Here is a 25824-nt window from a genome sequence, read left to right on the forward strand (position 1 = left end):
CCCCCCCCATGTACAATGTATTTACAAACTTTTGAAAACAGCATTTGGTTAACAGTATGATTAAAAAGTATATCCAACAGATAACAAAACCTCTAACTTAAAAACATGTACTGTTCATGTATAAATTGTGGACATGAGTCGTCTTCTGATCTGTCAAGTTAGTAAAAAAAATTATAAACAGTCATTTTAAACATACCCATTAGTGTCAAAAGCTGTTGTGTCATTTGTTCAGCTAAATTCAAAATGATTTTGTAAGGTATAGCTGCCGACTAAAAGTAAATCTTTGATTGTCTGGCATGGTGAACTCATGATTGACAGTTTACCAGTCTTGATTAAATTATTAGCTGCACTTCTACCTTTCTGCATTTAAAACAATATGTACATTGACAAGCTGACCATTATAAAAATTGTACACTCAAGGTGTACACATTTCAACATTTTCAGATTAAAAATATATACATCATTGACCCATTCACCCCAGAAACACTATCAAGGGCCATGAAAAATAAGGCAATAACATTCCATTGAACAAAACTTTAAATAACTGGTCATCTTTACAAAACGTAAACATTTCAAAATCTTTCCTCAGATTCCAACATTTTTATAGTATTTCCCATTTCACCCCCCCCCCCCTCACTGAATGCATTTTTAAAAAGGAATAAAATGAACAAAAACTAGGTTTTAGGAGAAGGCATTTGTTTTTCCGAAAACAGACAGAACAGAAGACTTGGAGAGGACCTCCCCCACACTCACAGCTGTACCCTGTGTGACCACCTTGTCATACCCCTGATGAGATGATGTCTGTGTCAATTATTGCTGATTGGTACATTTACCTCTGGGATTGTAAACACAAACATATACTGCAATATCAAAGACATCAGTTTAGCACCTGTTTCTCCATCCCTGTGGAATTAGGTAGCCTAGGCCCTATACACTGAGTATACAAAACAACATTAAGAACACCTGCTCTTTGCATTACATAAACTGACCAGGTGAATCCAGTTGAAAGCTATGATCCCTTATTAAATCCACTTCAATCAGTGTAGATGAAGGAGGCAACAGGTTAAAGAAGGATTTTAAAATGTTTAATCCTTGAGACAATTGAGACATGGATTGTGTATGTGTGCCTTGCAGATTGTGATTCGGCAAGACAAAATATTTAAGTGCCTTTGAACGGGATATTAGGTAGAAGGTGCCGGGCGTACCGGTTTGTGTCAAGAACTGCAACACTGGGTTTCACGCTCAACAGTTTCCCGTGTGTATCAAGAATCGTCCACCACCCAAAAGACATCCAGCCAACTTGACACAACTGTGGGAAGCATTGTGGCCAGCATCCCTGTGGAATGCTTTCGACACCTTGTAGAGTCCATGCCATGAGAAATTGAGTCTGTTCTGAGGGCAAAAGGGGGGGAGGTTGAACTCAATATTAGGTAGGTGTTCCAAATTTGGTATACTCAGTGTACTTCACAAGTATCAAAGGGTTAGCTAAAAGAAGAGTATATGGGTATAAAGGAACAGAAACTGTGAGTCTGTGACTCCTGAGACATAATTGGATGATCTTTAGGAACCATGGCTCTTCTCTCTCTGGTCTCCCTCTCTGCAGTAGAGTACAGAGGGACAAAAAAGTGCATCCCTTTCTCCACATGAAGACAGCTTTTAAAGCTTTTGGAGACAACTCATGCCTTTCTCTTTTCTTTCTTCTTCCCACTCTCTCCTGCAACTTCTCCCGCCACTTGGCCCTGCTCCTTGGAGAGTGTCTCATCTCCGTGACAATGGGAGACGGGGCAGAGCAGCGTGGAGCTGTCTATGGTTGGTGACATGGCGTTAGCCTCGCGCTCTGGGTCCAGACTGGAGACTGGAGAGACTGGGGACAAGGGAGGCAGGGAGGAGGACATGGAGGGCTGTGGGGAAACTGGGAGGTTAGCTCATTCAGAGCATACAAGTGTGTGTGTGTGTGTGTAGATAATGTGGGTGTTTTTTTTGTTGTTGTTTTTTTTTTTTTACAGCAAATACCATACCTGTAGAGAAACGCTGGATTTGTTGATATTTTCCTTAATCTTGGCGAGGGTCCCTTTGAGGCCTGTTTTCTGATGCGCCACATCCAGAGCAGCTTTGAATAGCTTGGGCGTGACCATTCGAGGAGGGATCACCTGGGCCGGCTCCTTCGGAGGCTTCTTATCTTTCGTGAGCATCTTCCTGATTCCGGAAACAATCACAAATTCTTATACACTAAAAATTGTGAACTTCGAAACACCCAGAAATTAATAGTAGTCTTTATTCCCCTGTCTAACCTGGCCTTCTTGCGGAGCAGCTTCTGGGACTCGGGGTAATGCACTAGAATCTCATTGAGGTCCTTCTTGTCCAGGATGAACAGGTTGGCGAAGCCATGAGCCACCACGTTTGCTGTTCTCCTGTTCCCTCCACCCACTGCCAGCAAGCTTTCAACCCAAAGAGAAGAAATCCAACTAGAAAAAGTACATTTCCTGAAGAAAATGTGTGTGCTTTCTTCAGTGAAACAAAGAGCATACGTCAGACCTGACATCATGCTCACCTGATTTCCCCAAACACTGACCCCGCCCTCAGCGTGACAAACACAGTCTTCCCGTCTGGCCCGCCCACCACCTGCACCTCGCCGGCTTTGATGATGTACATTTCCCGTCCAACTTCACCCTGAAACACAGAGCGACAGTCAGACATCTCCTGCTCTTAACAGTTTACCTTACACAAAGAAGGCGCAGAGTGTATACAAACTGCACATTAAATACATTCAAACAGAGAAGCACGCTCGCACACACGCGGACACAAACAAGCTAGAGAGGCGGCACAGCTACCGGATATTGCTTTAACCTTTACCTTTTTGCAGACATAGTCCCCTGGAAGGTAAACAACAGACCTCAGTCTCTTCAGCATGTCAAAGATCATCTGTCTATCACAACCCTGAGAGGGAGAAGTAGGGCTGAGTGAGAATTACAGAGAGATAGATGCCGTCAAATCTTCTGTGGGCTGAGACAGCCTGAAGACTTACGCACCTGGAAGAGAGACACTTTACTGACAATGTCATAGTTGACATCTACAGCGATGTCCAGCCTCATCTTGTCTGGGAGCTGGACCAGAAGCTCCTGTTCATCTGTATAGAGACAGACAGAAATAGAGAGTAAACACAATGCAACACAAGGCAATGCAGCACAATGCAACAGAACAACACTACACAGCACAAAGTGACATGTGCCTACCCAGCATGCCCTGGGACTGCCAGGTGTAGTTGTACCAGGTTTTAACCCGGTTCTGCACGTCTTTAGGGATACGGTAGGAGGCCATGTATTTGACAGTGTTGTCCATGCATGCTCTGTAGTACGTCTGTCCTGCTGTGGCTGCACCAACCACGTCTCTCATCTGAAAGAAACGGTCATTGGCCAATCAGGAGTCGACACTAATCACAACAGCCAACACTATAATTAGCTTATAATAGAACAGATGTTCAGATAATGATTCAGAGCTAGATAACAATCTAGATATTTCATCCTTAAACACATGATCATATTTTACATTATACACAGCTATTGGTAATGTGGTAACCAACCTGTCCAATCATGATGGAAAAGGCAAACACTCCTACAAAATAGTTGATGAGCTGAAAGATGATTTCAAAGAGCGTTGTGGGGTCCGGCAGTCCACCAATGGTGATTAGGGTCTTCACAGCAAAGTAGTAGCAGCGGATGTAACTGAAAAACATGATTACAGGGACAATTCAATGATAGTGTGAAGGTATGATTATGATGATTCTAAGTTTATTGAAGGTGAATCCTCACACCTGTTGCCCTGTCCGTCATAGACCCACTGCGTGGAGCCCAGACCTTCATACGCAGAGCCCCAGTAGTACAGACAGGCATTACAGTGCAGGCAGTACAGCAGGTAGGTGGTGGTCCGGATCACTCTGATCAAACCAGACAGAAGGAGAGAGTGGCTTTTACATACTGAGCTGCCCCTCATGTCCCTAAGAAAGACCAGGGCCTGAGTCTCAGAATAGGAGTGCTTATCTAGGATCAGGTCCCCCTGCCCATATAATCCTATTGTGACCTGAGCATGGTGATGCAGATAAAATACTGTGCTAAAAATGTAACAACTATTTGATTGTGCTCACCTGTAAACGTAGGCTTTGGTCAGGATGCCCTCAAGACGGTCGTTGAACTCAAAGAAAGACATTATCTGGAGAATGGAGGAAAGATTACATTTTAATTGCTGTCTGAATAACATGATGGTATGTTTCACAGTAGCCATCAATTGTCCGATTAACAAATCACCCATATGAGTGAACTTATTTCATTTCAAACTTTCTAGTATAGGCTACTTATTGTAATGAACGATATTGGCAAAATGCCTGCGATAAGTGATCAGTATGATCGGTGCCGATCATTTTTGGTTAATCTCAGCTCTATATCACAGTCAACCCAGGTAGACCACACAGGTGGCAGGTAAGCCTTACCTTTAGTAGTCGTGGGAAGCGGAGGAGTGGGTTGATCCCAGTTTTAAAATAGAACAACTCCAGTGGAACAAGACTGATGACATCCATCTGTAACCCAGAGAAACACAGTCAGAGACATGGTCTGTAAATAAGCTGACATCATCACATGGCTAAAAAACATTATCTTTCTCAAAGCTATTCAGTAGTAAGTATATAGCCTTGTACAAGCCTTAGCTTGTGCGAGCCGGAAAGGTAGGCCCTGTTTCTGTAGCGTGAGGCAGCTTAATGTACAAGTACACACCCTGGGCAGGACGCTAGTCTATCACAGGGCCTTATCCCAAAACTATCTCCTTAATGCTGAGTGCCAAGCAGAGACTCATCAGGTCCCATATTTACAGTCTTTGGTATGACTCAGCCAGGGATTGAACTCACAACCTTCTAATCTCATACATTCTAACTAGAAGGCCACGGAGTAGTCATTCAGTAGTGAACACTGCAAAATCATTTTCAAGTGAAACCTTACCTTGAACCGGAAGGTTTTCATGTAATTCACTCTCATGTCCTTTTTGTCAAACTGCAATGAGAACAAACAAAAAACACATACATCAATGATTTTGACATGTGTATTTCTGTGTGTGTATCTGCAAAATCGATTTGAGATGTAACCCCTCTTCTGGCAACATGGACTCATTAGAATGCCAAAATTGAGACTACAATTGTGAAATGTCCCTATCTCACCACTATGTCTCCACTGCGGACAAACTGCAGGCGGGGCTGGAAGACCAGTATGTCCAGGATGTAGATGAGGTCACATAGATAGTCAGTGAGTAGCCACAGGTAGATGTTACTGGGGTTCTGGTAGGGGAAGGCCCAGCGCACCGGGATAAGCCACATGTTCCAGTTCCACGCCAAGGTGACGAAAAACAGCCACAGCACATAGACCAGATCTAGAGGGAGAGATGCATCATCCCCATAAAGCAAAAGAAAGAGCAGGTATGATAAAGATCAACAAATTAGGTCACTGAAAGCCAAACTAACGTTCAGATCAAAGCAGGAGGTTGTCACTAGTTACCACAGCCACGTCATAATTATGGCTAAACCCCACCTATTTCTACAATTTCCCTTCTTAAAATCTGATTTTAAACCTAACCTTAACCACACTGCTAACCTTATGTCTATTCCTAACCTTAAATTAAGACCAAAAAGCAAATGTCTGTTTTCAGGAATTTTTACAATGTAGCCAATTTTGACTGTGGGTGTGGTAACTAGTGACAACCATCAGGAGATTACAAAATTGGAGTGGAAAAAGTAATAGAGGAGGAGGGATTAATACAAGAATAGGAGGAGGAAAGCAGGAGGAAGAGAGGAGGGTTAAAGGACGAGGAGATAGTGAATGCTAGGCGGAGGGGGAGCTCACTGGTGAAGGGGTCGATGCTAGCGGGGAAGCGGTAGTGCAGCAAAGCTCTGATCCAGCGAGGAGGCGTCACCTTGCAGCATAATCTAGGCTTGGGTTGCTGCTCCTCTATCTCCTCCTCCTTCGGCTCCTCTGGAGGTGCAGGAGATGGTGTTGGAGCTCTTGCAGGGGCTGCAGGTGAAAGAGCAGAGGAGAGTCACGGGTCAGAGGTGAAAAGTCGGGTTAAAGAGGTTGTTGGCCACAGCTGTGCTGATGCAGCTTGCCTGTATGTGAGCGTACGGTCCGAGTTTTGATATGTTTGGCTGTGCGTTTGCACCTGGAAATAAAAGGTACTGTAACCCTTCACTTGAAAAAGAAAAAGGCGAGCCTCACACTCTAGGAGCTCAGATGCAATCATTTTATAACCAAAATTTCGACAGCCAAGTTGTTTTCATCAGGGTACAATGACAAACACTGCGGGTCACTAGTTTATATATACTGAACAAAAATATAAACGCAACATGTAAAGTGTTGGTCCCATGTTTCATGAGCTGAAATAAAATATGTTCCAAACGCACAAAAAGCTTATTTCTCTCAAATTTTGGGCACAAATTTGTTTACATTCCTGTTAGTAAGCATTTCTCCTTTGCCAAGATAATCCATCCATCTGATAGGTGTGGCATATCAAGAAGCTGATTAAACAGCATGATCATTACACAGGTACACCTTGTGGTGGGGACAATAAAAGGCAGTTTTGTCACACAACACAATGCCACAGATGTCTCAAGTTAAGGGAACGTGCAATTGGCATGCTGACTGCAGGAATGTCCACTGAGTTGTCAGAGAATTTAATGTTAATTTATCTACTATAAGCCGCCTCCAATGTCGTTTTAGAGAGTTTGGCAGTACGTCCAACCAGTCTCACAACCGCAGATCACTGGCAACCACGCCAGCCCAGGACCTTCACTTCCGGCTTCTTCACCTGCAGGATCGTCTGTGACCAGCCACACGGATAGCTGATGAAACTGATGAGTATTTCAGTCTGTAATAAAGCCCTTTTGTGGAGAAAAACTAATTCTGATTGGCTGGGCCTGGCTCCCCAGTGGGTGGGCCTATGCCATCCCGGGCCCACCCATGGCTGCGCCCCTTCTCAGTCATGTGAAATCCATAGATTAGGGCCTAATTAATTTATTTGACGTATGTCCTTATGTGAACTGTAACTCATTCAAATTGTTCTATGTTGTGTTTATATTTTTGTTCAGTATAGTTTAAAAGGAACACACACAGGTGTCTGTAATCATGGCTGGCTGTTGCTTGATTTCATTGGTTGATTTAGAAATATAAATAGAACATATAAAAAAGCATGAATGGTTAATATAAGATTATAGATAACATTTGGCTACATAGGCCTACAAACATTATTTACAATGGATAGCAAAAACACAATCACAAGAATGGCTTCAGATCAAAGTCTACGCCGAGACCGGAGGGAGCAAGGGTCGTTAAATTAAAGATCCAGGCGGCCTCTCGTTTTAATAATAAATTGTCAAGGTCACCCCCTCTCCTAGGAAGGGTGACGTATTAGATGCCGAAATAGCGAAGGGACAAAATATAGAGTGGTTAGCTTCCAAAAAGTGGTCCGCAACTGGGTACGTCAAGTTTTTGCACCTAACCGTAACCCTTCAGAACAGGTGTCTTTCTTAGTCATGGAGCGAATGAGGTTGCTTCGTAATTCAAGACAACTGATACACAAGGGACTGAATTGTATCTACTGTGTTGCATTCTAACAGTGTGCAGATTACTGCTGCCTGTCAGGTTTTTAAGAAAATTGAACTACAAGTATTGGGAGTATTAGTATTTCTTCTTTTTTTTGCTCCCTTGTTGCTAGCATTGTCAAAATCAGGCCCATTGTCTGTAAGCCATGTGTGTTTGTAACTGCATTTGTGGCATGTGTACATTGGACATTGAGCACATGACCAGACCTGAGTGTAACTGTTATGTGTTACCCACAGGCAGTTGGACTGTCATCATCAGAGTGATCTGGGTCTATGAGTTTCTCTTTGGCCCTTTCTGTCCTCTCCTTAAACATCTTGACCAGCTCCTGTAGGCGCTCGTTCACCACGTAGCTGGCCTGGCTAGCGGACGACGCAGGGCGCTCCTTTAGCCTTCAAACACAAAACACCCATAGGTAATTAACACACACACACCAAACACTTTCCCTGAAACCACACATCAATGTTCTTTTGAAGTGAATATTACAACACTTGTGTTGGTGTGAATAAAAGCACAGTGAAAATGGAAAATGTCTCCCGTACACACATTTTTATCTCTGCACCTTTATTGTGCCTGAATTTCAGTCAATATGAACTTTCTCAAGACATTCACTGATGGTATGAGAAAGGCTATTCTGACCACATTGTCGATACCCACCGACTAACACATTTTGTGCAGTAGACATATGTAGCTAGCTAACAGTGGTGATGTGGAGGTATCCGTATTCACCCATCGTCTCCACTGAGGATGCTGGACTGGCTAGGCCATGCCCTCACTGCGAACTCCATCTCCTCTTCTTCCTCCTCACTCTGAGAGTACACCTTCTTTCTGTGGAGGGGAGGCAGGGAATAACACTGTAGCACAGTGCCTGATACACAGACAGATGGAAAAACTAAGACTGCTATCATTTGGAACCTGCTCTGTTATTAGAGTGCTCCCTGCAGTCTTGGCCTTACCATGGGGCATTACAGTTTACACAGGAAGGGAATACAGTATCTGGAACATGGTGAAATTATGTTGTCTGAACATTCAACACAAATCTCATGTATACTGAATGAGGCCCTGAACTATCTTGAGCATCAGCTTTTTCAAGTAGTATACATTTTTACAGAGAACCACACAGGTTAGGATGGGGTGAAGGAGTGAGGATGCAGTAAGGGTGATGTAACGATGTACGCTGAGAGTCGGGAAGCAAGTTCAGGGAGTGAATACATTTAATAAATAAATGAACAAAACAAGAAACACAAACAGCGCACGGACATGAAACAGCAACAATGACGACTGGGGAAGAAACCAAAGGGAGTGACATATAAAGGACAGGTAATCAAGGAGGTGATGGAGTCCAGGTGAGTGTCATTATTCACGTAAACGCTGGTGACAGGTGTGCGCTGTGACGAGCAGCCTGGTGACCTAGAGGCCAGAGAGGGAGCACACGTGACAGGTGAATTTCTGATGATGGGATGAATGTTGATGGTTGGATGGATCCTTGATGTGACAATGATTACACATCTTACATATTGGTCCAGATATTCTTGGGTTTCTTCTCACTAGGTCAGTCCATGGTTCCATCAACAGGGGCAGAGAAGTGTGTGTGTGTGTAGAGAATCACAATGACAACAACAACAATCACTAACAGCATTCATACAATTAGTCACAGACGGAACACACAACCAGATGACAGGTTGAAGATAGTGCAAGATACTCTTATTGTACTTACTTATCCATTTATTGCACTTACTATTGACATGACTCGCAGAGGTAGCAGACAACAGGACACATAACAACAGAAAACAGTACAAGATAGAACAGCACAGCAACACAACACAATAAAACAGAGCAGAACTGCAGAACAAAAGACTACAAACATAGATGAACATGCTATTGAGAGACAGATAGTAGATGGACAAGTAAAGGGACACTAGACACCATGTCTAAAGAGGTTGGGAGTGGGGGGGCTTTCAATCAACAAAATAAAATAGAAATACAGTCTATAAACTAAGATGCACTGTATTTTATAGGCATTCTCCATTCTTACTCTTTTTCAGCAACTTTACTGTCAACCAAAGCAATATAGAAGTAAAAAAGAAAACACTAATTTAGAGGATATCAGAGATTGGGAAATAAATTGCAGTAGTAATAGTAGTATTAGAGACAGCAGTCATGTGCTTTATATATATATTTGGACAATATCTTTATGTGGAGGCAATTTAATTTGGGAGTATGCGCTCACCTCTGACGGCTGGTTTTGGACACTCCGGGTACGGTCAGGGTCTTAAAGTTGGGGTCCTGTAGGGTAAGGATTTGGGGAATGTGGTGGTGGTGGTGCTCCCCTCCATCCCCTCCTCCCTCTCTGCCTGAATCCACATCCTCCACATTGACAGCTGGGTGCACACTGAGCCTGGAGCTCACTGGGGAAACAACAGTAACACACTGAGCGACTCAACTGTTCTCCAGTGGAACACAGCTAGTAATAAGGCTTATGTACTGTGGTAATCTACACACATATGCTAGACCAGTGGTATTCAAAGTTGGGGACTTGACCCCTAGTGAACTGCAGTGGGGTTGACAAAACCTTTAAAAATATATATTTTTTAGGGGGGTAGACAACAAAAATACAGATTATTGTATGGGTTATTGGTTTCCTTTCATTTTGATAAGAGATGAAAATGCAATGAATTTAAGGTTATTTGTTGACGTAAAAATCAAAATTGACAGATTTTAAGGCTGTGACATTAGATTTGCTATGGGGTGGGGTCACGAGAAATTCTTGGGGAAAAGAATGGGGTCCCCATAAATTATGTCTGAAAAAATGGGGTCGCCATTGAAAAAGTTTGAATACCACTGTACTAGACGCTTAGACGCTCTAAGTGTCAACACAAAATAGGACACTACAAGTGTCAAATACTCTGGGCGGCAGGTAGCTAAACGGTTAAGAGCGTTGGGCCAGTAACCGCTGGTTCGAATCCCCAAGCTGACTAGGTGACAAATCTGTTGATGTGCCCTTGAGCAAGGCACTTAACCCTAATTGCTCTGGATAAGAGTGTCTGCAAAATGACAAATGTACTCTCTCCAACTTTGTCAGTGCTTCAAGTGCCACTTGAAGGCTTGCCTATCACAAAACAGACAGCTGAAACTATTATATAACAAACAAACATACAGAGAACAAACAGACCATTTAAAGCAAGAGCTTCCTGGAACCACAGGATCCTAAGCTTCTAGTTTTTTCTGAGAAACATGCTACAGTACATACAAAACAGACATGTCACAGACAGAAACAACAACAAATAACTACTGACTGCAACACAAGCCCAGCAAAACACAACACAGCATCATAGCACAGTATCACAGCACAGCTTCACAGCACAGTACTGAACAGAGCAGGATGTCTGTGTGGGCTGCTGCTGAATCACCTGAGGGTAGAGCGGACGTGGGGTCGTCCTCGATGTGGAAGGTGGGGTTGAAAAGCCCTGACAGCTGCCTGGACAGGCTGATGGGTGGTAGGCGGGGGTAGAAGGGCACGTTGGGCAGCTCTAGGGTACTGTTGGGGGAGGACGATGAGGGGGTGCGAGTCGGAGGGCTGTGGTGGAGAGGGACCTGGCGGACCAGGCGGTCCAACTCCAGGTCCTGGTTTTGCTGCTGCTGCTGCTTAGGCATCCTGGGGCTTAAGGCTGTTCAGGCGGTTCTGCACGTTGGTGTAGGACTGTCCCACTCGCTGAGGTAAGTTGTATATCTGGCTGGGAAGATTGGCCAGGGTTTGGGGTAAGCTGGATAACTGCTGGAGTAGGTTGGTGGGTAGACCAGGTAAATGCTGAGGTATTTGAACTTGGAGCTGGTGGGGCAGTTGGGACATCTGTTGGGGCAGTTGAGAGGTCTGTTGTGGCAGTTGGGAGACACGCTGGGACATTTGGGTGAATGGCCGAGTGTACTGGAAGAACTCTTGGGAGAGTTCTGGGGGAGAGAGGGCATTAGCTGGGTGACCTGGGAGGGGAACTGGGAGAGGTTGGTGGGGAGCTGGGGCATGGGGGGAAGTTTAGGAGCGGTGATGTTGTGCTCTTTCAGCAGGTTATTGAAGCTGTTGAGGCATGCAGGCGCGTGGGGAATACGCATGAGACAGCTCTTTACTGCATCGCAGCTGTCAGGGACTGGGAGGAGAGCACAGCACCGTCAGTCAGGCAGCACAAGACAACACTCATCCAAATGAACACTCTGACGTGAGCTTCTTCAGTCACATTGTCTGTCATCTGATAGCACTGTGAGAGAGCATGAATGCACGCACCCAAGCAAAATGCAGGCACACACATGTTGTGGTCACTGCATTCTCCGAAGAGAAAGGATTGGCCAGGTCCATCATGGGACTTGCAAGTTACAAACCAAGATAGAAGATATGCTTTCAAATGTGATTACAATATTCTCCTTACAAACATAAAAACAGTTGTATTATAATGAGCAAATACTTACTACCACATTCGCCCTCCTCTACAGTCTTCCCCTCCTCCTGCAGAGCCATAGAAGCAGCAGAGGAACAGGAACAGCCATGAGTGACAGAACAACAGCAGGGAATAGCATTTAGTGACAAGTAGTTACCACACCTGCACAAGCCTCAAGAGAGACAGCTAAATGTTGAGTCTTCCCATATGGAAAAGTTCTACCTGGAACTTGTAAGTAATGCATTTGGCAGCAAATACAAAATTCATAGAATATTCTTGTAATATCTGACTTATAGTTGAAGTCGGACGTTTACATACACCTTAGCCAAATACATTTAAACTCAAGTTTTTCACAATTCCTGACATTTAATCCTAGTAAAAATTCCCTGTCTTAGGTCAGTTAGGATCACCACTTTATTTTAAGAATGTGAAATGTCAGAATAGTAGAGAGAATTATTTATTTCATCACATTCCCAGTGGGTCAGAAGTTTACATACACTCAATTAGTATTTGGTAGCATTGCCTTTAAATTGTTTAACTTGGGTCAAACATTTTGGGTAGCATTCCACAAGCTTCCCACAATAATTCCTCCTGACAGAGCTGGTGTAACTGGGTCGGGTTTGTAGGCCTCCTTGCTCGCACACGCTTTTTCAGTTCTGCCCACACATTTTATATAGGATTAAGGTCAGGGCTTTGTGATGGCCACTCCAACACCTTGACTTTGTTGTCTGTAAGCCATTTTGCCACGACTTTGGAAGTATGCTTGGGGTCATTGTCTATTTGGAAAACCCATTTGCGACCAAGCTTTAACTTCTTCACTGATGTCTTTAGATGTTGCTTCAATATATACACAGAATTTTCCATTCTTATGATGCCATCTATTTTGTGAAGTGCACCAGTCCCTCCTGCCGCAAAGCACTCCCACAACATGATGGTGCCACCCCCGTGCTTCATGGTTGGGATGGTGTTCTTCAGCTTGCAAGCTTTTCCCATATTTTTCTCCAAACATAACGATGGTCATTCTGGCCAAACAGTTCTATTTTTGTTTCATCAGACCAGAGGACATTTCTCCAAAAAGTACAATCTTTGTCCCCATGTGCAGTTGCAAACCGTAGTCTGGCTTTTTTATGGCGGTTTTGGAGCAGTGGCTTCTTCTTTGCTGAGCGGCCTTTCAGGTTATGTCGATATAGGACTCATTTTACTGTGGATATAGATACTTTTGTACCTGTTTCCTCCAGCGTCTTCACAAGGTCCTTTGCTGTTGTTCTGGGATTGATTTGCACTTTACGTACCAAAGTACGTTCATCTTTAGGAGACAGAACGCCTCTCCTTCCTGAGTGGTATGACGGCTGTGTGGTCCCATGGTGTTTATACTTGTGTACTATTGTTTGTACATATGAACATGGTACCTTGGATATTGCTCCAAGGATGAACCAGACTTGTGGAGGTCTACAATTGTTTTTCTGAGGTCTTGGCTGATTTCCTTTGATTTTCCCATGATGTCAAGCAAAGAGGCACTGAGTTTGAAGGTAGACCTTGAAATACATCCACAGGTACACCTCCAATTGACTCAAATGATGTCAATTAGCCTATCAGAAGTTTCTAAAGCCATTACATAATTTTCTGGAATTTCCCAAACTGTTAACAAGGCACAGTCAATTTAGTGTATGTAAACTTCTGACCCAATGGAATTGTGATACAGTGAATTATAAGTGAAATAATCTGTCTGTAAACAATTGTTGGAAAAATTACTTGTCATGCACAAAGTAGATGTCCTAACCGTCTTGCCAAAACAAGAAATTTGTGGAGTGGTTGAAAAACGAGTTAATGATTCCAAACTAAGTGTATGTAGACTTCAACTGTATGTGGGTGGGTAACATTTAGAAATAACAGAATTTTTTTTTATTTTTATTTTTTATTTTTTTATTTTACCGTTATTTTACCAGGTAAGTTGACTGAGAACACGTTCTCATTTGCAGCAACGACCTGGGGAGTAGTTACAGGGGAGAGGAGGGGGATGAATGAGCCAATTGTAAACTGGGGATTATTAGGTGACCATGATGGTTTGAGGGCCAGATTGGGAATTTAGCCAGGACACCGGGGTTAACACCCCTACTCTTACGATAAGTGCCATGGGATCTTTAATGACCTCAGAGAGTCAGGACACCCGTTTAACGTCCCATCCGAAAGACGGCACCCTACACAGGGCAGTGTCCCCAATCACTGCCCTGGGGCATTGGGATATTTTTTAGACCAGAGGAAGGAGTGCCTCCTACTGGCCCTCCAACACCACTTCCAGCAGCATCTGGTCTCCCATCCAGGGCCTGACCAGGACCAACCCTGCTTAGCTTCAGAAGCAAGTGTTACATGTATTATATAAAAACTGGGAAGGGGGATAGTAGTCAGTTGCACAACTGAATTTATTCACCGGAAATGTGTTTTCTGCATTTAATCAAACCCCGCTGAATCAGAGATATGCGGCGGTCTGCCTTAATCAACGTCATCGGCACACTGGGAGCAGTTGTTGTTGTTGGGGGTCAACTGCCTTGCTCAAGAACAGCAGACTTTCCCACCTTGGGGATTCGAACCAGCGACCTTTCAGTTACTGGCCCAATGCTCTTAACCACTAGGCTACCTGCCGCCACCAAAACATACAAGAGACATGTAAGCTAAGCCTTCTAAGGTCTCATATACATGGGACATACACATTTCAAAGCACTTGCATACAACTGTCTGACGCCATTAACGCACGCGAAGTCACACTTATTGAAGAAGCAAAGTCTGCCGCGAGGAGGAGCAGGGGAGGAAGGGGGAAAGCAGAAAGACGAGAAGAGGTGGAAGTGAGGACAGAAGGAGGAGAGGGAGGAGGACTGGAGAAGGAAAAATAATATATCTTTGATCGCAGCAGTGACTCTATTTAGTTATTAAGTTGAGATCGCTCAACAATCATTCTCACGATAGCACATTGGTAGTAATCAGTGACAAATATCAAAGATAAGCAGGGCTGGAGCCCAGCATTAATATTGTATTTTTCTTACAGTAATTGTCATGTTTTTGTTTTATAAGAAAAGCATTTATTTTGTAGTGGTTACATGTCAAAACATACACTTTTCTTATAATAGTCATAGATGACTCATATTCATGTATTTTGTCACATATATGTCAAACAATGTCCATGTAGGAAAGTGGCCACTTTCATGTATTCGATTGTGTTTGTCATACAAAGTCAAACATACACCATTTCAATGTTGATATAGAAGATACATGCACAAATCATTATTTGTATCTTACCTGATTCTTACTAGATTTTTGTACAAATAATCTACTTCTGCCATACAAGATTATTATTTTAATTTCATGAATCTTTTCCATATGCGTTATGACGAAAACCATGGCTTTGACATTACCTTGGTAGTGGTGTCAGGTTTGTTGCAGTCCTCTGCCTCCTTGCTTTGGGTCACCGGTTCAGGTGGTTGTTGGGTCACCGGTTCAGGTGCTACTTTGGCGTTCTGGGCCTTTGGTTTAGGTTCAGGCTCTACTGTCTGAATTGCTCTGGCTCTGGGCTTGAACGAGGGGATGGAGAGGCCCTCTGGTGCTCTGGCTCCTCCTGGGGTTCTGGTTCAATGTCGGGTGATGCAGCCTCTCTGGGCTCTGACTGAGGGGCACTCTCTGCTGACTCCACTGGGTCCTCCTCAGCAGGACACACCTGGCACCTACTGTATAGTACAGGTGCAGTTAAGTGCCACATCAAAGAAATGTGCATACAGTGATATGAACAAATAAAAATGAACACAGCCTGGGAAAAAAGTGATTCGATAGCGTCATGGTTGCCCCATTACTACAGTGAAAACGGATTTCTTCTAGCCCAACCAGGTCAAAAGATCTGACCTATATATTTCCCGGCATAACATTTTTATCTTCCTATAGCGGATCGCCCGTTTGTCATTAGTTACCACTGCCAAAAAATAAAAATGGTCTATATCATAAAAATTCATGAAAACAAAAATGTGCTTTTTGGTCTTCATTTAAATATGCCCTTTAATCACTCCGGTATTTCCTGGTTGCTCAAATTGTAATAGTTTGTCTAATTTCAGTTTATATGACAAAACAAGCAAGTATGTGTAGAGAATCATTGTACCATCTAAACCATTGTAAAATATATATTCCATAATCAAAAATATTGTACTTTCAGCTGTTTGAAGCTTGTATACAAAATCGAAAGTGAAGGACCCAAAAACGGAACTTAAGCATGGAAAGCATGTGGCGTACAGCAGGTCAGCCACCAGGGGGAGACTCGTCGAGGCCTGATGGCAGACGGAGTATACATCACGAGGCGATGGCTCCATCTGCTGGACGTGCCAGGTCTCGACGGGATCTCCGGCCAGGACTAATTGGGGCTGATTGGGGATTTGTGCGTAATCAAGGCTGATTCCTCACCAGCTGTACAAGTCCCATAAAGCTGCCAGAAGGGCAGCACACAGGGAAGAGACTAGGGGAGGAAAGGACTGACGTATAGTTGGGGACGGTACCAGAGGTAACAGGAGTTCAGTTTTGATCCCCACAGGACACAGCAAGACCCGGAGGACGGGATACCGGAGACTATTTATTTTGGATTATTATTTTAATAAACACCTTTGAAATGAGCTAATCCTACTCTGTCCGTGTCTGATCTGTGTAAAACGTTTTGACCCAACCCCCTGGTCTGCCACAATAGAAATAACTTTGATTTTCTTTCAATGACATATCTATGAATTTGGTCGAGTCACCCCAAAAGTTACATATTGCAGCTTTAATGTTAGGCCTAAGGTTAACAGTGTGGTTAAGGTTACGTTTAAAATACGATTTTTAAGAAAATAAATGGGCAATGTTTAGTAATTTGAGACTGTGGTAACTAGTGACGACCGGATCACCATGTTGTGGGCTGTTCTAAAACTACTCAGTCATGTTACCTCATTGGCTAGCTAGCTAACAGCCGGTTAACTTTACCAGTATTTCCAAACATTTGGGGGCATAGAAAAGAGATCAATACTCATAGCAATGAATGATGCTGCGTTCACATCCTAGTCAGAACTAAGAAACTCAGACATTTCAGACTTGCTAACTGGTTGTAGTTATAGAGTACCACATTATGAGTCATAATACCCATATAACCTGGCGGTCAAACAGGGAAATGGTTCCAATCGTTTTCCACCATTTTTCCCATAGGGGATTTTAGAAACACTTAAAATAAGAGCTGTGTACAGTAGGCTTACCCTGGCATGACGTTGTGATAACCGTGTAAATCTCTCTAGGACAACATGACTTTTATCAATATATTCGCCTGTATTTACCCCCAAAGAATGAATCTAGGTGTAAATGGAGCCGAATATATTGATAAAAGTCACCTTATCAAAGAGAGATTTACATGGTTATCAAAACGTCACACCAGGTTAAGCCTACACGAAACACAGCCCTTATTTAATCCCCTATGACAAAAATGAATGGTGGAAAAACTATTGGAACAATTTCCCTGTTTGACTGCTGGGTTTTATGGATATTATGACGCCTCCACTGTGGGGCTCTATACACATGCTGATTTCAACCAGTTAGCAAGTCAGACATTTCCGAATTCCTAGTTTTGACTAGGATGTGAACACGGCATGAATGACAGGTCTCTTGCATGTTGTCTTCAAAATACTTTTTAAAGAGACAGTGTACAATGTAATGCGGTGTAGTATGATTCAATTTTAGTCCTGTATTGATGCTTTGCCTGTTTGATGATTCGTCAGAGGGCATAGTGGGATTTCTTATAAGCTTCCGGGTTAGAGTCCCGCTCCTTCAAAGCGGCAGCTCTACCCTTCAGCTCAGTGCGGATGTTGCCTGTAATCCATGGCTTCTGGATGGGGTATGTACATACAGTCACTGTGGGGACGACGTCATTGATGCACTTATTGATGAAGCCAGTGACCGATGTGGTGTATTCCTCAATGTCATTGGAAGAATCCCAGAACATATTCCAGTCTGTGCTAGCAAAACAGTCCTGTAGCTTAGCATCTGCTTCATCTGACCACTTTTTTATTGACCGAGTCACTGGTGCTTCCTGCTTTAGTTTTTGTTTGTAAGCAGGAATCAGGAGGATAGAATTATGGTTAGATTTGCCAAATGAAGGGCGAGGGAGAGCTTTGTACGTGTCTCTGTGTGTGGAGTAAAGGTGGTCTAGAGGTTTTTCCCTTTGGTTGCACATTTAATATGCTGGTAGAAACGAGGTAAAACGGATTTAAGTTTCCCTGCATTAAAGTCCCCGGCCACTAGGAGCGCTGCCTCTGGATGAGCATCTTCCTGTTTGCTTATGGCCGTATACAGCTCATTGAGTGCAGTCTTAGTGCCAGCATCGGTTTGTGGTGGTAAATAGACAGCTACAAAGAATATAGATGAAAACTCTCTTGGTCAATAGTGTGGTCTACAGCTTATCATGAGATACTCTACCACAGTAGAGCAAAACCTTGAGACTTAAGTAGATTTCGTGCACCAGCTGTTGTTTACAAATATACATAGACCACCACCCCTTGTCTTACCAGAGCCTGCTGTTCTATCCTGCCAAAAAAGTGTAAAACCCACCAGCTGTATGTTATTCATGTTGTCGTTCAGTCACGACTCGGTGAAACATAAGATATTACAGTTTTTAATGTCCCGTTGGTAGGATATACGTGCTCGTAGTTCTTCTATTTTATTATCCAGTGATTGTACATTGGCTAATAGGATTGATGGTAAAGGCAGATTACCCACTCGCAGTCGGATCCTTACAAGGCACCCAGACCTACGTCCCCGATATCTCTGTGTCTTTCTCCTACTAATGACGGGGATGAGGGCCTTGTCGGGTATCTGGAGTAAATACTTCATGTCCGACTCGTTAAAGAAAAAAAAGGATTCTTCCAGTACGGGGTGAGTAATCGCTGTCTGATATCTAGAAGTTCTGCCCGGTCATAAGAGACGGTGGCATAAGCATTATGTACAAAATAAGTAACAAATAACTTGAAAAAACACACACAATAGCACAATTGGTTAGGGGACCGTAAAACGGCAGCCATCTCCTCCGGCACCAATTTGTCCTGTCTCAATAAGAAAATTGTGCATTTACACAATGTAGAAACCTAATATTCCACAAATTACTTTGTAATTTCAATGACAGGTATTCATGACAACATTTTAGCTTTTATAATAAACTAACGTCTTTAGTGTTACATATTAGTTTCTAGGGCACAACATGTGCTTCAAAAGTAGCTAGAATTCATATAGGCTCAATATAGGCTGTATCTCAATCAACAACAAAAAATGAAATCTTATTTTTCCTCCTACATTTCATGTAGTGCTCCTAACTTTTTAAAGTTGGGAACACCAGTGCTTCCAATGAAAAATGTTCATTTAGAACCCTGGTCACAGCAAAATGTTGCTCCCAATCCCTCCCCCCTATAACCGCCTGACACTATTGCATAGGTAGAACAACAACATGTCACTTGCCAATCCTACTAATACCGTGCATTATCTAATCAACCTAGCTACCAGTTCAGTAGCCAATCAAGAAAATTCAATAGAAGAAATAAGTGTAAAGTTAAACATAAACTAAATATATTTTCAGACATTTAGTTTGTTGCCAGTAAACAGTTAGCAGCAGGTGTATTCAAAGTGTTACATCTGATAGACTAGGCATGGTCAAAAACAATTTGCATTCAATATGGACAAGGCAGGCTTGAGGCTACTCACTTGAACACTCAAGAGATTTCGAGTGCATTCGGTAATAGTTTACCTCCCAAGACTCATCTTTGCGACATTAACGAATCTGTTGTCAAGTCAACAAACGTTTTGCTGTGTTTTAAAGTTTTGAAATAGAGAGAGAATCGTCTACCTCTCAATGGATTCGCTCGAGCCCAAACCTTAGCCACCCTTCACCCACGTCGAAGCGAAAAACAGGAAGCCTGCTCAGTTACTAGGCAACCGTCGAGAGGGGACCAGTGGTTGCCAGGGGAAGTGATGTCGTGTTATGATTACATCAAATGTTTTGATTAGATGTGTATTTTGTCACATGCACAGGTTCGTTGATGTCGTTGCAGTGTACAGTGGAATAATTAAGCTCTGAGCTCCAACAGTGTAGGTGTGAATGAAACAATAAAACAACTATAATAATATATACATATTTACAACTGTGACAATGATACATATAAATGTCCATTAGGGTGTAGGCAGGGTAATTGTACGTTGAGGGGGGAGAAACATTTAAATGTCCATGGGGGAGCAGCAGGAAGAGGTGGGTGCATGGGGGGTTAGGTGTAGTGGTGGCTATTCAGAATGATGTCTGTTGGGGGAGGGGACAAAGGGGGCAGGCCACATTTCTTCAGCCTCCTATGGTTAAAGAGTTGCTGTCGTGCCTTCTTCACAACTGTGTCCGTGTGATTTGACCATTTCAGCTCCTCGGAAATGTGTACGCCAAGGAACTTGAAGTTTTTGACCGTCTCCACATCGGCCATGTTGATGAGGATGGGGGCATGCCCAGCCTGAATCCTCCTGAAGTCCACAATCAGCTCCTTTATTTTGCTGACGTTGAGGGAGAGGTTGTTTACCTGACACCACAGCGTCAGCATTCCTACCTCATCCCTGTAGGCTGTCTCATCGTTTTTGGTAATCAAATCAAATGTTATTTGTCACATGCTCCAAATACAACAGGTGTAGACCTTACCGTGAAATGCTTACTTACAAGCCCTTAACCAACAATGCTGTTCAAGAAATCAAGTTAAGAAAATATTTACCTAATAAACTCAAGTAAAAAAAAAATTATACAATAAAATATTAATACAATAAAATTAATACAATAAAATAACAATACTGAGGCTATATACAGGAGGTACCGGTACCGAGTCAATGTGCAGGGGGTACAGGTTAGTCAAGGTAATTTGTACATGTAGGTAGGGGGAAAGGGACTATGCATTGATAATAAACAGCGACAGCAGTTTAAAAACAAAGGGGGGGTTGTCAATGTAAATAGTCCGGATGACCTGCAATCAGGCCTACCATTGTTGTGTCGTCAGCAAACTTAATGATGGTGTTGGAGTCGTGCTTGGCCACGCAGTGAACAGGAGTACAGGTGGTCTGCTTAAAACATGTAGGTATTACAGACTTGGTAATCCGTCTGGCCCCGCAGCCTTGTGAATGTTGACCTGTTTAAAGGTCTTGCTCATATCGGCTATGGAGAGCGTGTCACATATACTCCCTCTCCGGCGTTTAGCTCATCTGGTAGGCCTGTGTTACGGGGCAGCTCGCGGCTGGGTTTCCCTTTGTAGTCCGCAATAGTTTGCAAGCCCTGCCACATCCGGCGAGCGTCAGAGCCGGTGGAGTAGGATTCAATCTTAGTCCTCTATTGACGCTTTGCCTGTTTGATGGTTCGTCTGAAGGCATAGCGGGATTGCTTATGAGTCCAGATTAGTATCCCACTCCTTGAAAGCGGCACCTCTAGCCTTTTGCTCGGTGCAGATGTTGCCTGTAATCCATGGCTTCTGGATGGGATATGTACGTACGGTCACTGTGGGGACGATGTCGTCAATGCACTTATTAATGAAGCCGGTGACTGAGGTGGTATACTCCTCAATGCAATTGGATGAATACCTGAACATATTCCAGTCTGTGCTAACGAAACAGTCCTGTACCGTAGCATCCGCGTCATATGACCACTTCCGTATTGAGCAAGTCACTGGTACTTCCTGCTTAAGTTTTTGCTTGTAAGCAGGAATCAGGAGGATATAATTATGGTCAGATTTGCCAAATGGATGGTGAGGGAGAGCTTTGTATGCATCTCTGTGTGTGGAGTAAAGGTGGCCTCCTTTTTTCCTCTGGTTGCACATGTGACATGCTGGTAGAAATGAGGTAAAACGGATTGTAGTTTGCCTGCATTAAAGTCCTCGCCCACTAGGAGCACTGCTTCTGGGTGAGCATTTTCTTGTTTACTTATGGCCTTATACAGCTCGTTGAGTGCAGTGTTAGTGCCGGCATCGGTTTGTGGTGTTAAATGGACGGCTACAAAAAATATAGATGAAAACTCTTTGGTAGATAGTGAGGTCTACAGTTTATCATGAGGTACTCTACCTCAGGAAAGCAATACCTTAATACCTCGCGCACCAGCTGTTATTGACAAATAGACACACAGCCCCACCCCTCGTGTTACCAGACGTAGCCGTACTGTTCTGCCGATGTACAGAAAACCCAGCCAGCTGAATATTATCAGAGTCGTCGAAACATAAGATATTACAGTTAATGTCCCATTGGTAGGATAGTCTTGAGCGGAAATCATCTAATTTATTTTCCAGTAGAACGGATGGTAGAGGCAGGTTGCCCACTCGCCAACAAATTCTCACAAGGCACCCCGATCTCTGCCCCCTGTATTTCTGTCTTTTCTTCACGCGAATGACGGAGATTTGGGTGTAACAGTATAACTTTAAACCGTCCCCTCGCCCCGACACGGGCGCGAACCAGGGACCCTCTGCACACATCAACAACGGTCGCCCACGAAGCACGGTCGTTACCCATCGCTCCACAAAAGCCGCGGCCCTTGCAAAGCAAGGGGCAACACTACTTAAGTCTCAGAGCAAGTGACGTAACTGATTGAAATACTACTAGCGCGCACCCGCTAACTAGCTAGCCATTTAACATCCGTTACATGGGCATGGTCTCGGAGAAGCAGTATATCCTTCGTTTCGGACTCATTAAAGAAAAATTATTTGTCCAGTTCGAGGTGAGTAATCACTGTTCTGATGTCCAGAAGCTCTTTTTGGTCATAAGAGACGGTAGCAGCAACATTATGTACAACATGAGTTACAAACAATGCAAAAAAACACACAAAATAGCACTGTTGGTTAGCAGCCCGTAAAACGGCAGCGATCCCCTCCGACGCCATTTTATCAGGCCTACTACTGTCGTGTCGCCAGGGAACTTGATGATGTAGTTGGAACTATGTGAGGCCGCACAGTCATGGGTGTACATGAGGCGACTAAGGACGCACCCTTGTGGAGCCCCCGTGTTGAGGATCAGTGTGGAGGAAGTAATATTGCCTGTATTCACCCCCTGGGGGCAGCCCATCAGGAAGTCCAGGACCCAGTTGCATAGTGAGGAGTTCAGTCCCAGGGCTGTAAGCTTTGTGGTGAGCTTAGAGAGCAGTAGGCGAATTGGAGGGTTGGGTGTGTAGGGAAGGGAGGAAGTGATGTCTTGAATAACATTTCAAAGCACTTCATGATGACGAAGTGAGTGCTATGGGTCAGTAGTCATTCAACTCAGTTACTTCCCTTTTCTTTGGCAGGGGATGATAGTGGACATCTTGACGCAGCCTGAGCTGCTGACAAGCATTTTTCTCTGCTCATACAGGAGTAATAAAGGCCCAGTGCACTAATATGGCAAAAAACATACACCCCCCAAAAATACATTTTTTATATTATTATAATTTTGGGGGTGATTTATCAGGGGGTGCTGCAGCACCCTTACTTCCCGTAGCTATGCTCATGAGGATAAAATCAAAGACAGTACAGTAAAGATATGCAGAAACTGCTTATCCAATAGAAATCCCCAATCACACTTCTAGACGATGTCATGGCGACGCTAGCTAGCTAAGATCATGCACAGGAACATGACACCGGGTCGTGAAGAGGGCACGACAAAGCCCAGGAAACTAAAAAGATTTGATATGGGTCCTCAGATCCTCAAAAGGTTCTACAGCTGCAACATCGAGAGCATCCTGACCGGTTGCATCACTGCCTGGTACGGCAATTGCTCGGCGTCCGACCGCAAGGCACTTCAGAGGGTAGTACGTACGGCCCAGTACATCACTGGGGCAAAGCTGCCTGCCATCCAGGACCTCTACACCAGGCAGTGTCAGAGGAAGGCCCTAAAAATTGTCAAAGACCCCAGCCACCCCAGTCAGACTGTTCTCTCTACTACCGCATGGCAAGCGGTACCGGAGTGCCAAGTCTAGGACAAAAAGGCTTCTCAACAGTTTTTACCCCCAAGTCATAAGACTCCTGAACAGGTAATTAAAATGGCTACCCAGACTATTTGCATTGTGTGCCCCCCCAACCTCTATTTTTTTACGCTGCCGCTACTCTCCGTTTATCTAATATGCATAGTAACTTTAACTATACATTCATGTACATACTACATCAATTGGCCCGACCAACCAGTGCTCCAGCACATTGGCTAACCGGGCTATCTGCATTTGCACATTGGCTAACCGGGCTATCTGCATTGTGCCCCACCACCCGCCAACCCCTCTTTTTACACTACTGCAACTCTCTGTTCATCATATATGCATGGTCACTTTAACCATACCTACATGTACATACTACCTCAATAAGCCTGACTAACCGGTGTCTGTATATAGCCTTGCTACTCTTATTTTCAAATGTCTTTTTACTGCTTTACTTCTTTACTTACCCCCACACATACCTTTTTCACACTATTGGTTAGAGCCTGTAATTAAGCATTTCACTGTAAGGTCTACTACACCTGTTGTATTCGGCCCACGTGATAAATTAACTTTGATTTGATGTGTAACCTGTTCAGGGCATGACAGGGATGAGACAACCTTACCTCCCCTCCCACACATGTACAGGCATGTGTGGGAGGGGAGGGACTTCACACATTTATGGCCAGTTGTCTCTTAAACCATGACCCCAATAAATGCTACATTTAAAATGCTATACAAGTGTAGGGCAGGTGGTTGGAGATAGCCTATGCATTTGTTCTGGAGTAGGCAGGGGACTGAGGATGTTAAGGCTGAGTGAAAACTTACTCTGGGTCTTCGTCTTACTCCAGAATGGCTTCCTGGCTTTGAATGGACAGTTTGATAAATTGGGCATCTTGCATCTGCCTGAAGGCCGTCTCAGCTGTGTGTCTGGCCACCTCCTCCGCCATTTGCACCAAATCCACGCAGCCCTGGGTCATCCTGCAGAGATGTGCACATTGCTGGGATATTACTAGTATGTCATATTAAGCTAACTTTATATAGACAACTTTATTTCTCATTTAATTTACTCCTTTAGACTGAAGGGAAACAATTCTGGTTAACCCAATGAGAAGATATGCAACTTCTGTTGGATCACCATAACCAGACAATGTGTAAAATAGTGACTGTGTGTAGGCTCCTGTAATATTCTACATAAATTACTTAGAGATATTTGATCTGGTCTGACTCCTTGCTTACCGTTCCTCCATGGTAGCCATAGCTATGCCCTCAGCCTCTCTTGATGCTCTCTGTGAAGGGTGTCCACCTGCCTGTCGGAGTCTCAGCATCCTCCAGCGATGGAGTTGTTGACTCTGGGACATTTGGAAGATTCGGTTCAGGCTCATCTGGTTTCAATGGCTGTTTTTGCTGTGCCAGAGCCAACTTTGTTGGCTGTGTCATCTGTGTTGGCACCTCCAGATCCTTCATGTCTGCTTCTAGATGCTGTTCTTCCACTAACCTCATTGCAACTCCCCTCCAAGTCTCCGACCACTACCTTGTATCCTTTTCCCTCTCGCTCTCATCCAACACTTCCCACACTGCCCCTACTCGGATGGTATCGCGCCGTCCCAACCTCCGCTCTCTCTCCCCCGCTACTCTCTCCTCTTCCATCCTATCATCTCTTCCCTCTGCCCAAACCTTCTCCAACCTATCTCCTGATTCTGCCTCCTCAACCCTCCTCTCCTCCCTTTCTGCATCCTTTGACTCTCTATGTCCCCTATCCTCCAGGCCGGCTCGGTCCTCCCCTCCCGCTCCG

The 25824-nt window shown here is 43.9% G+C and overlaps 1 protein-coding gene across 1 annotated transcript; it reads right to left on the reverse strand.

Annotated features, from left to right (window-relative positions):
• LOC129861818 (cyclic nucleotide-gated cation channel beta-1-like) lies at positions 1-25390 on the reverse strand. The gene is given in 24 exon segments (XM_055932966.1): positions 1-1901; positions 2019-2196; positions 2292-2438; positions 2552-2670; positions 2854-2937; positions 3030-3127; positions 3234-3393; positions 3581-3722; positions 3812-3934; positions 4142-4206; positions 4484-4570; positions 4986-5036; positions 5201-5409; positions 5880-6047; positions 7866-8020; positions 8358-8456; positions 9143-9175; positions 9664-9681; positions 9859-10036; positions 12087-12123; positions 15463-15591; positions 15594-15771; positions 24876-25010; positions 25269-25390. Coding segments are annotated over 24 exon segments (2940 nt in total). The 3' UTR covers positions 1-1676.
• Between the last annotated feature and the right edge of the window lie 434 nt (positions 25391-25824).

Source organism: Salvelinus fontinalis, chromosome 9 (assembly GCF_029448725.1).
Source record: "Salvelinus fontinalis isolate EN_2023a chromosome 9, ASM2944872v1, whole genome shotgun sequence".
Taxonomy (NCBI): domain Eukaryota; kingdom Metazoa; phylum Chordata; class Actinopteri; order Salmoniformes; family Salmonidae; genus Salvelinus; species Salvelinus fontinalis.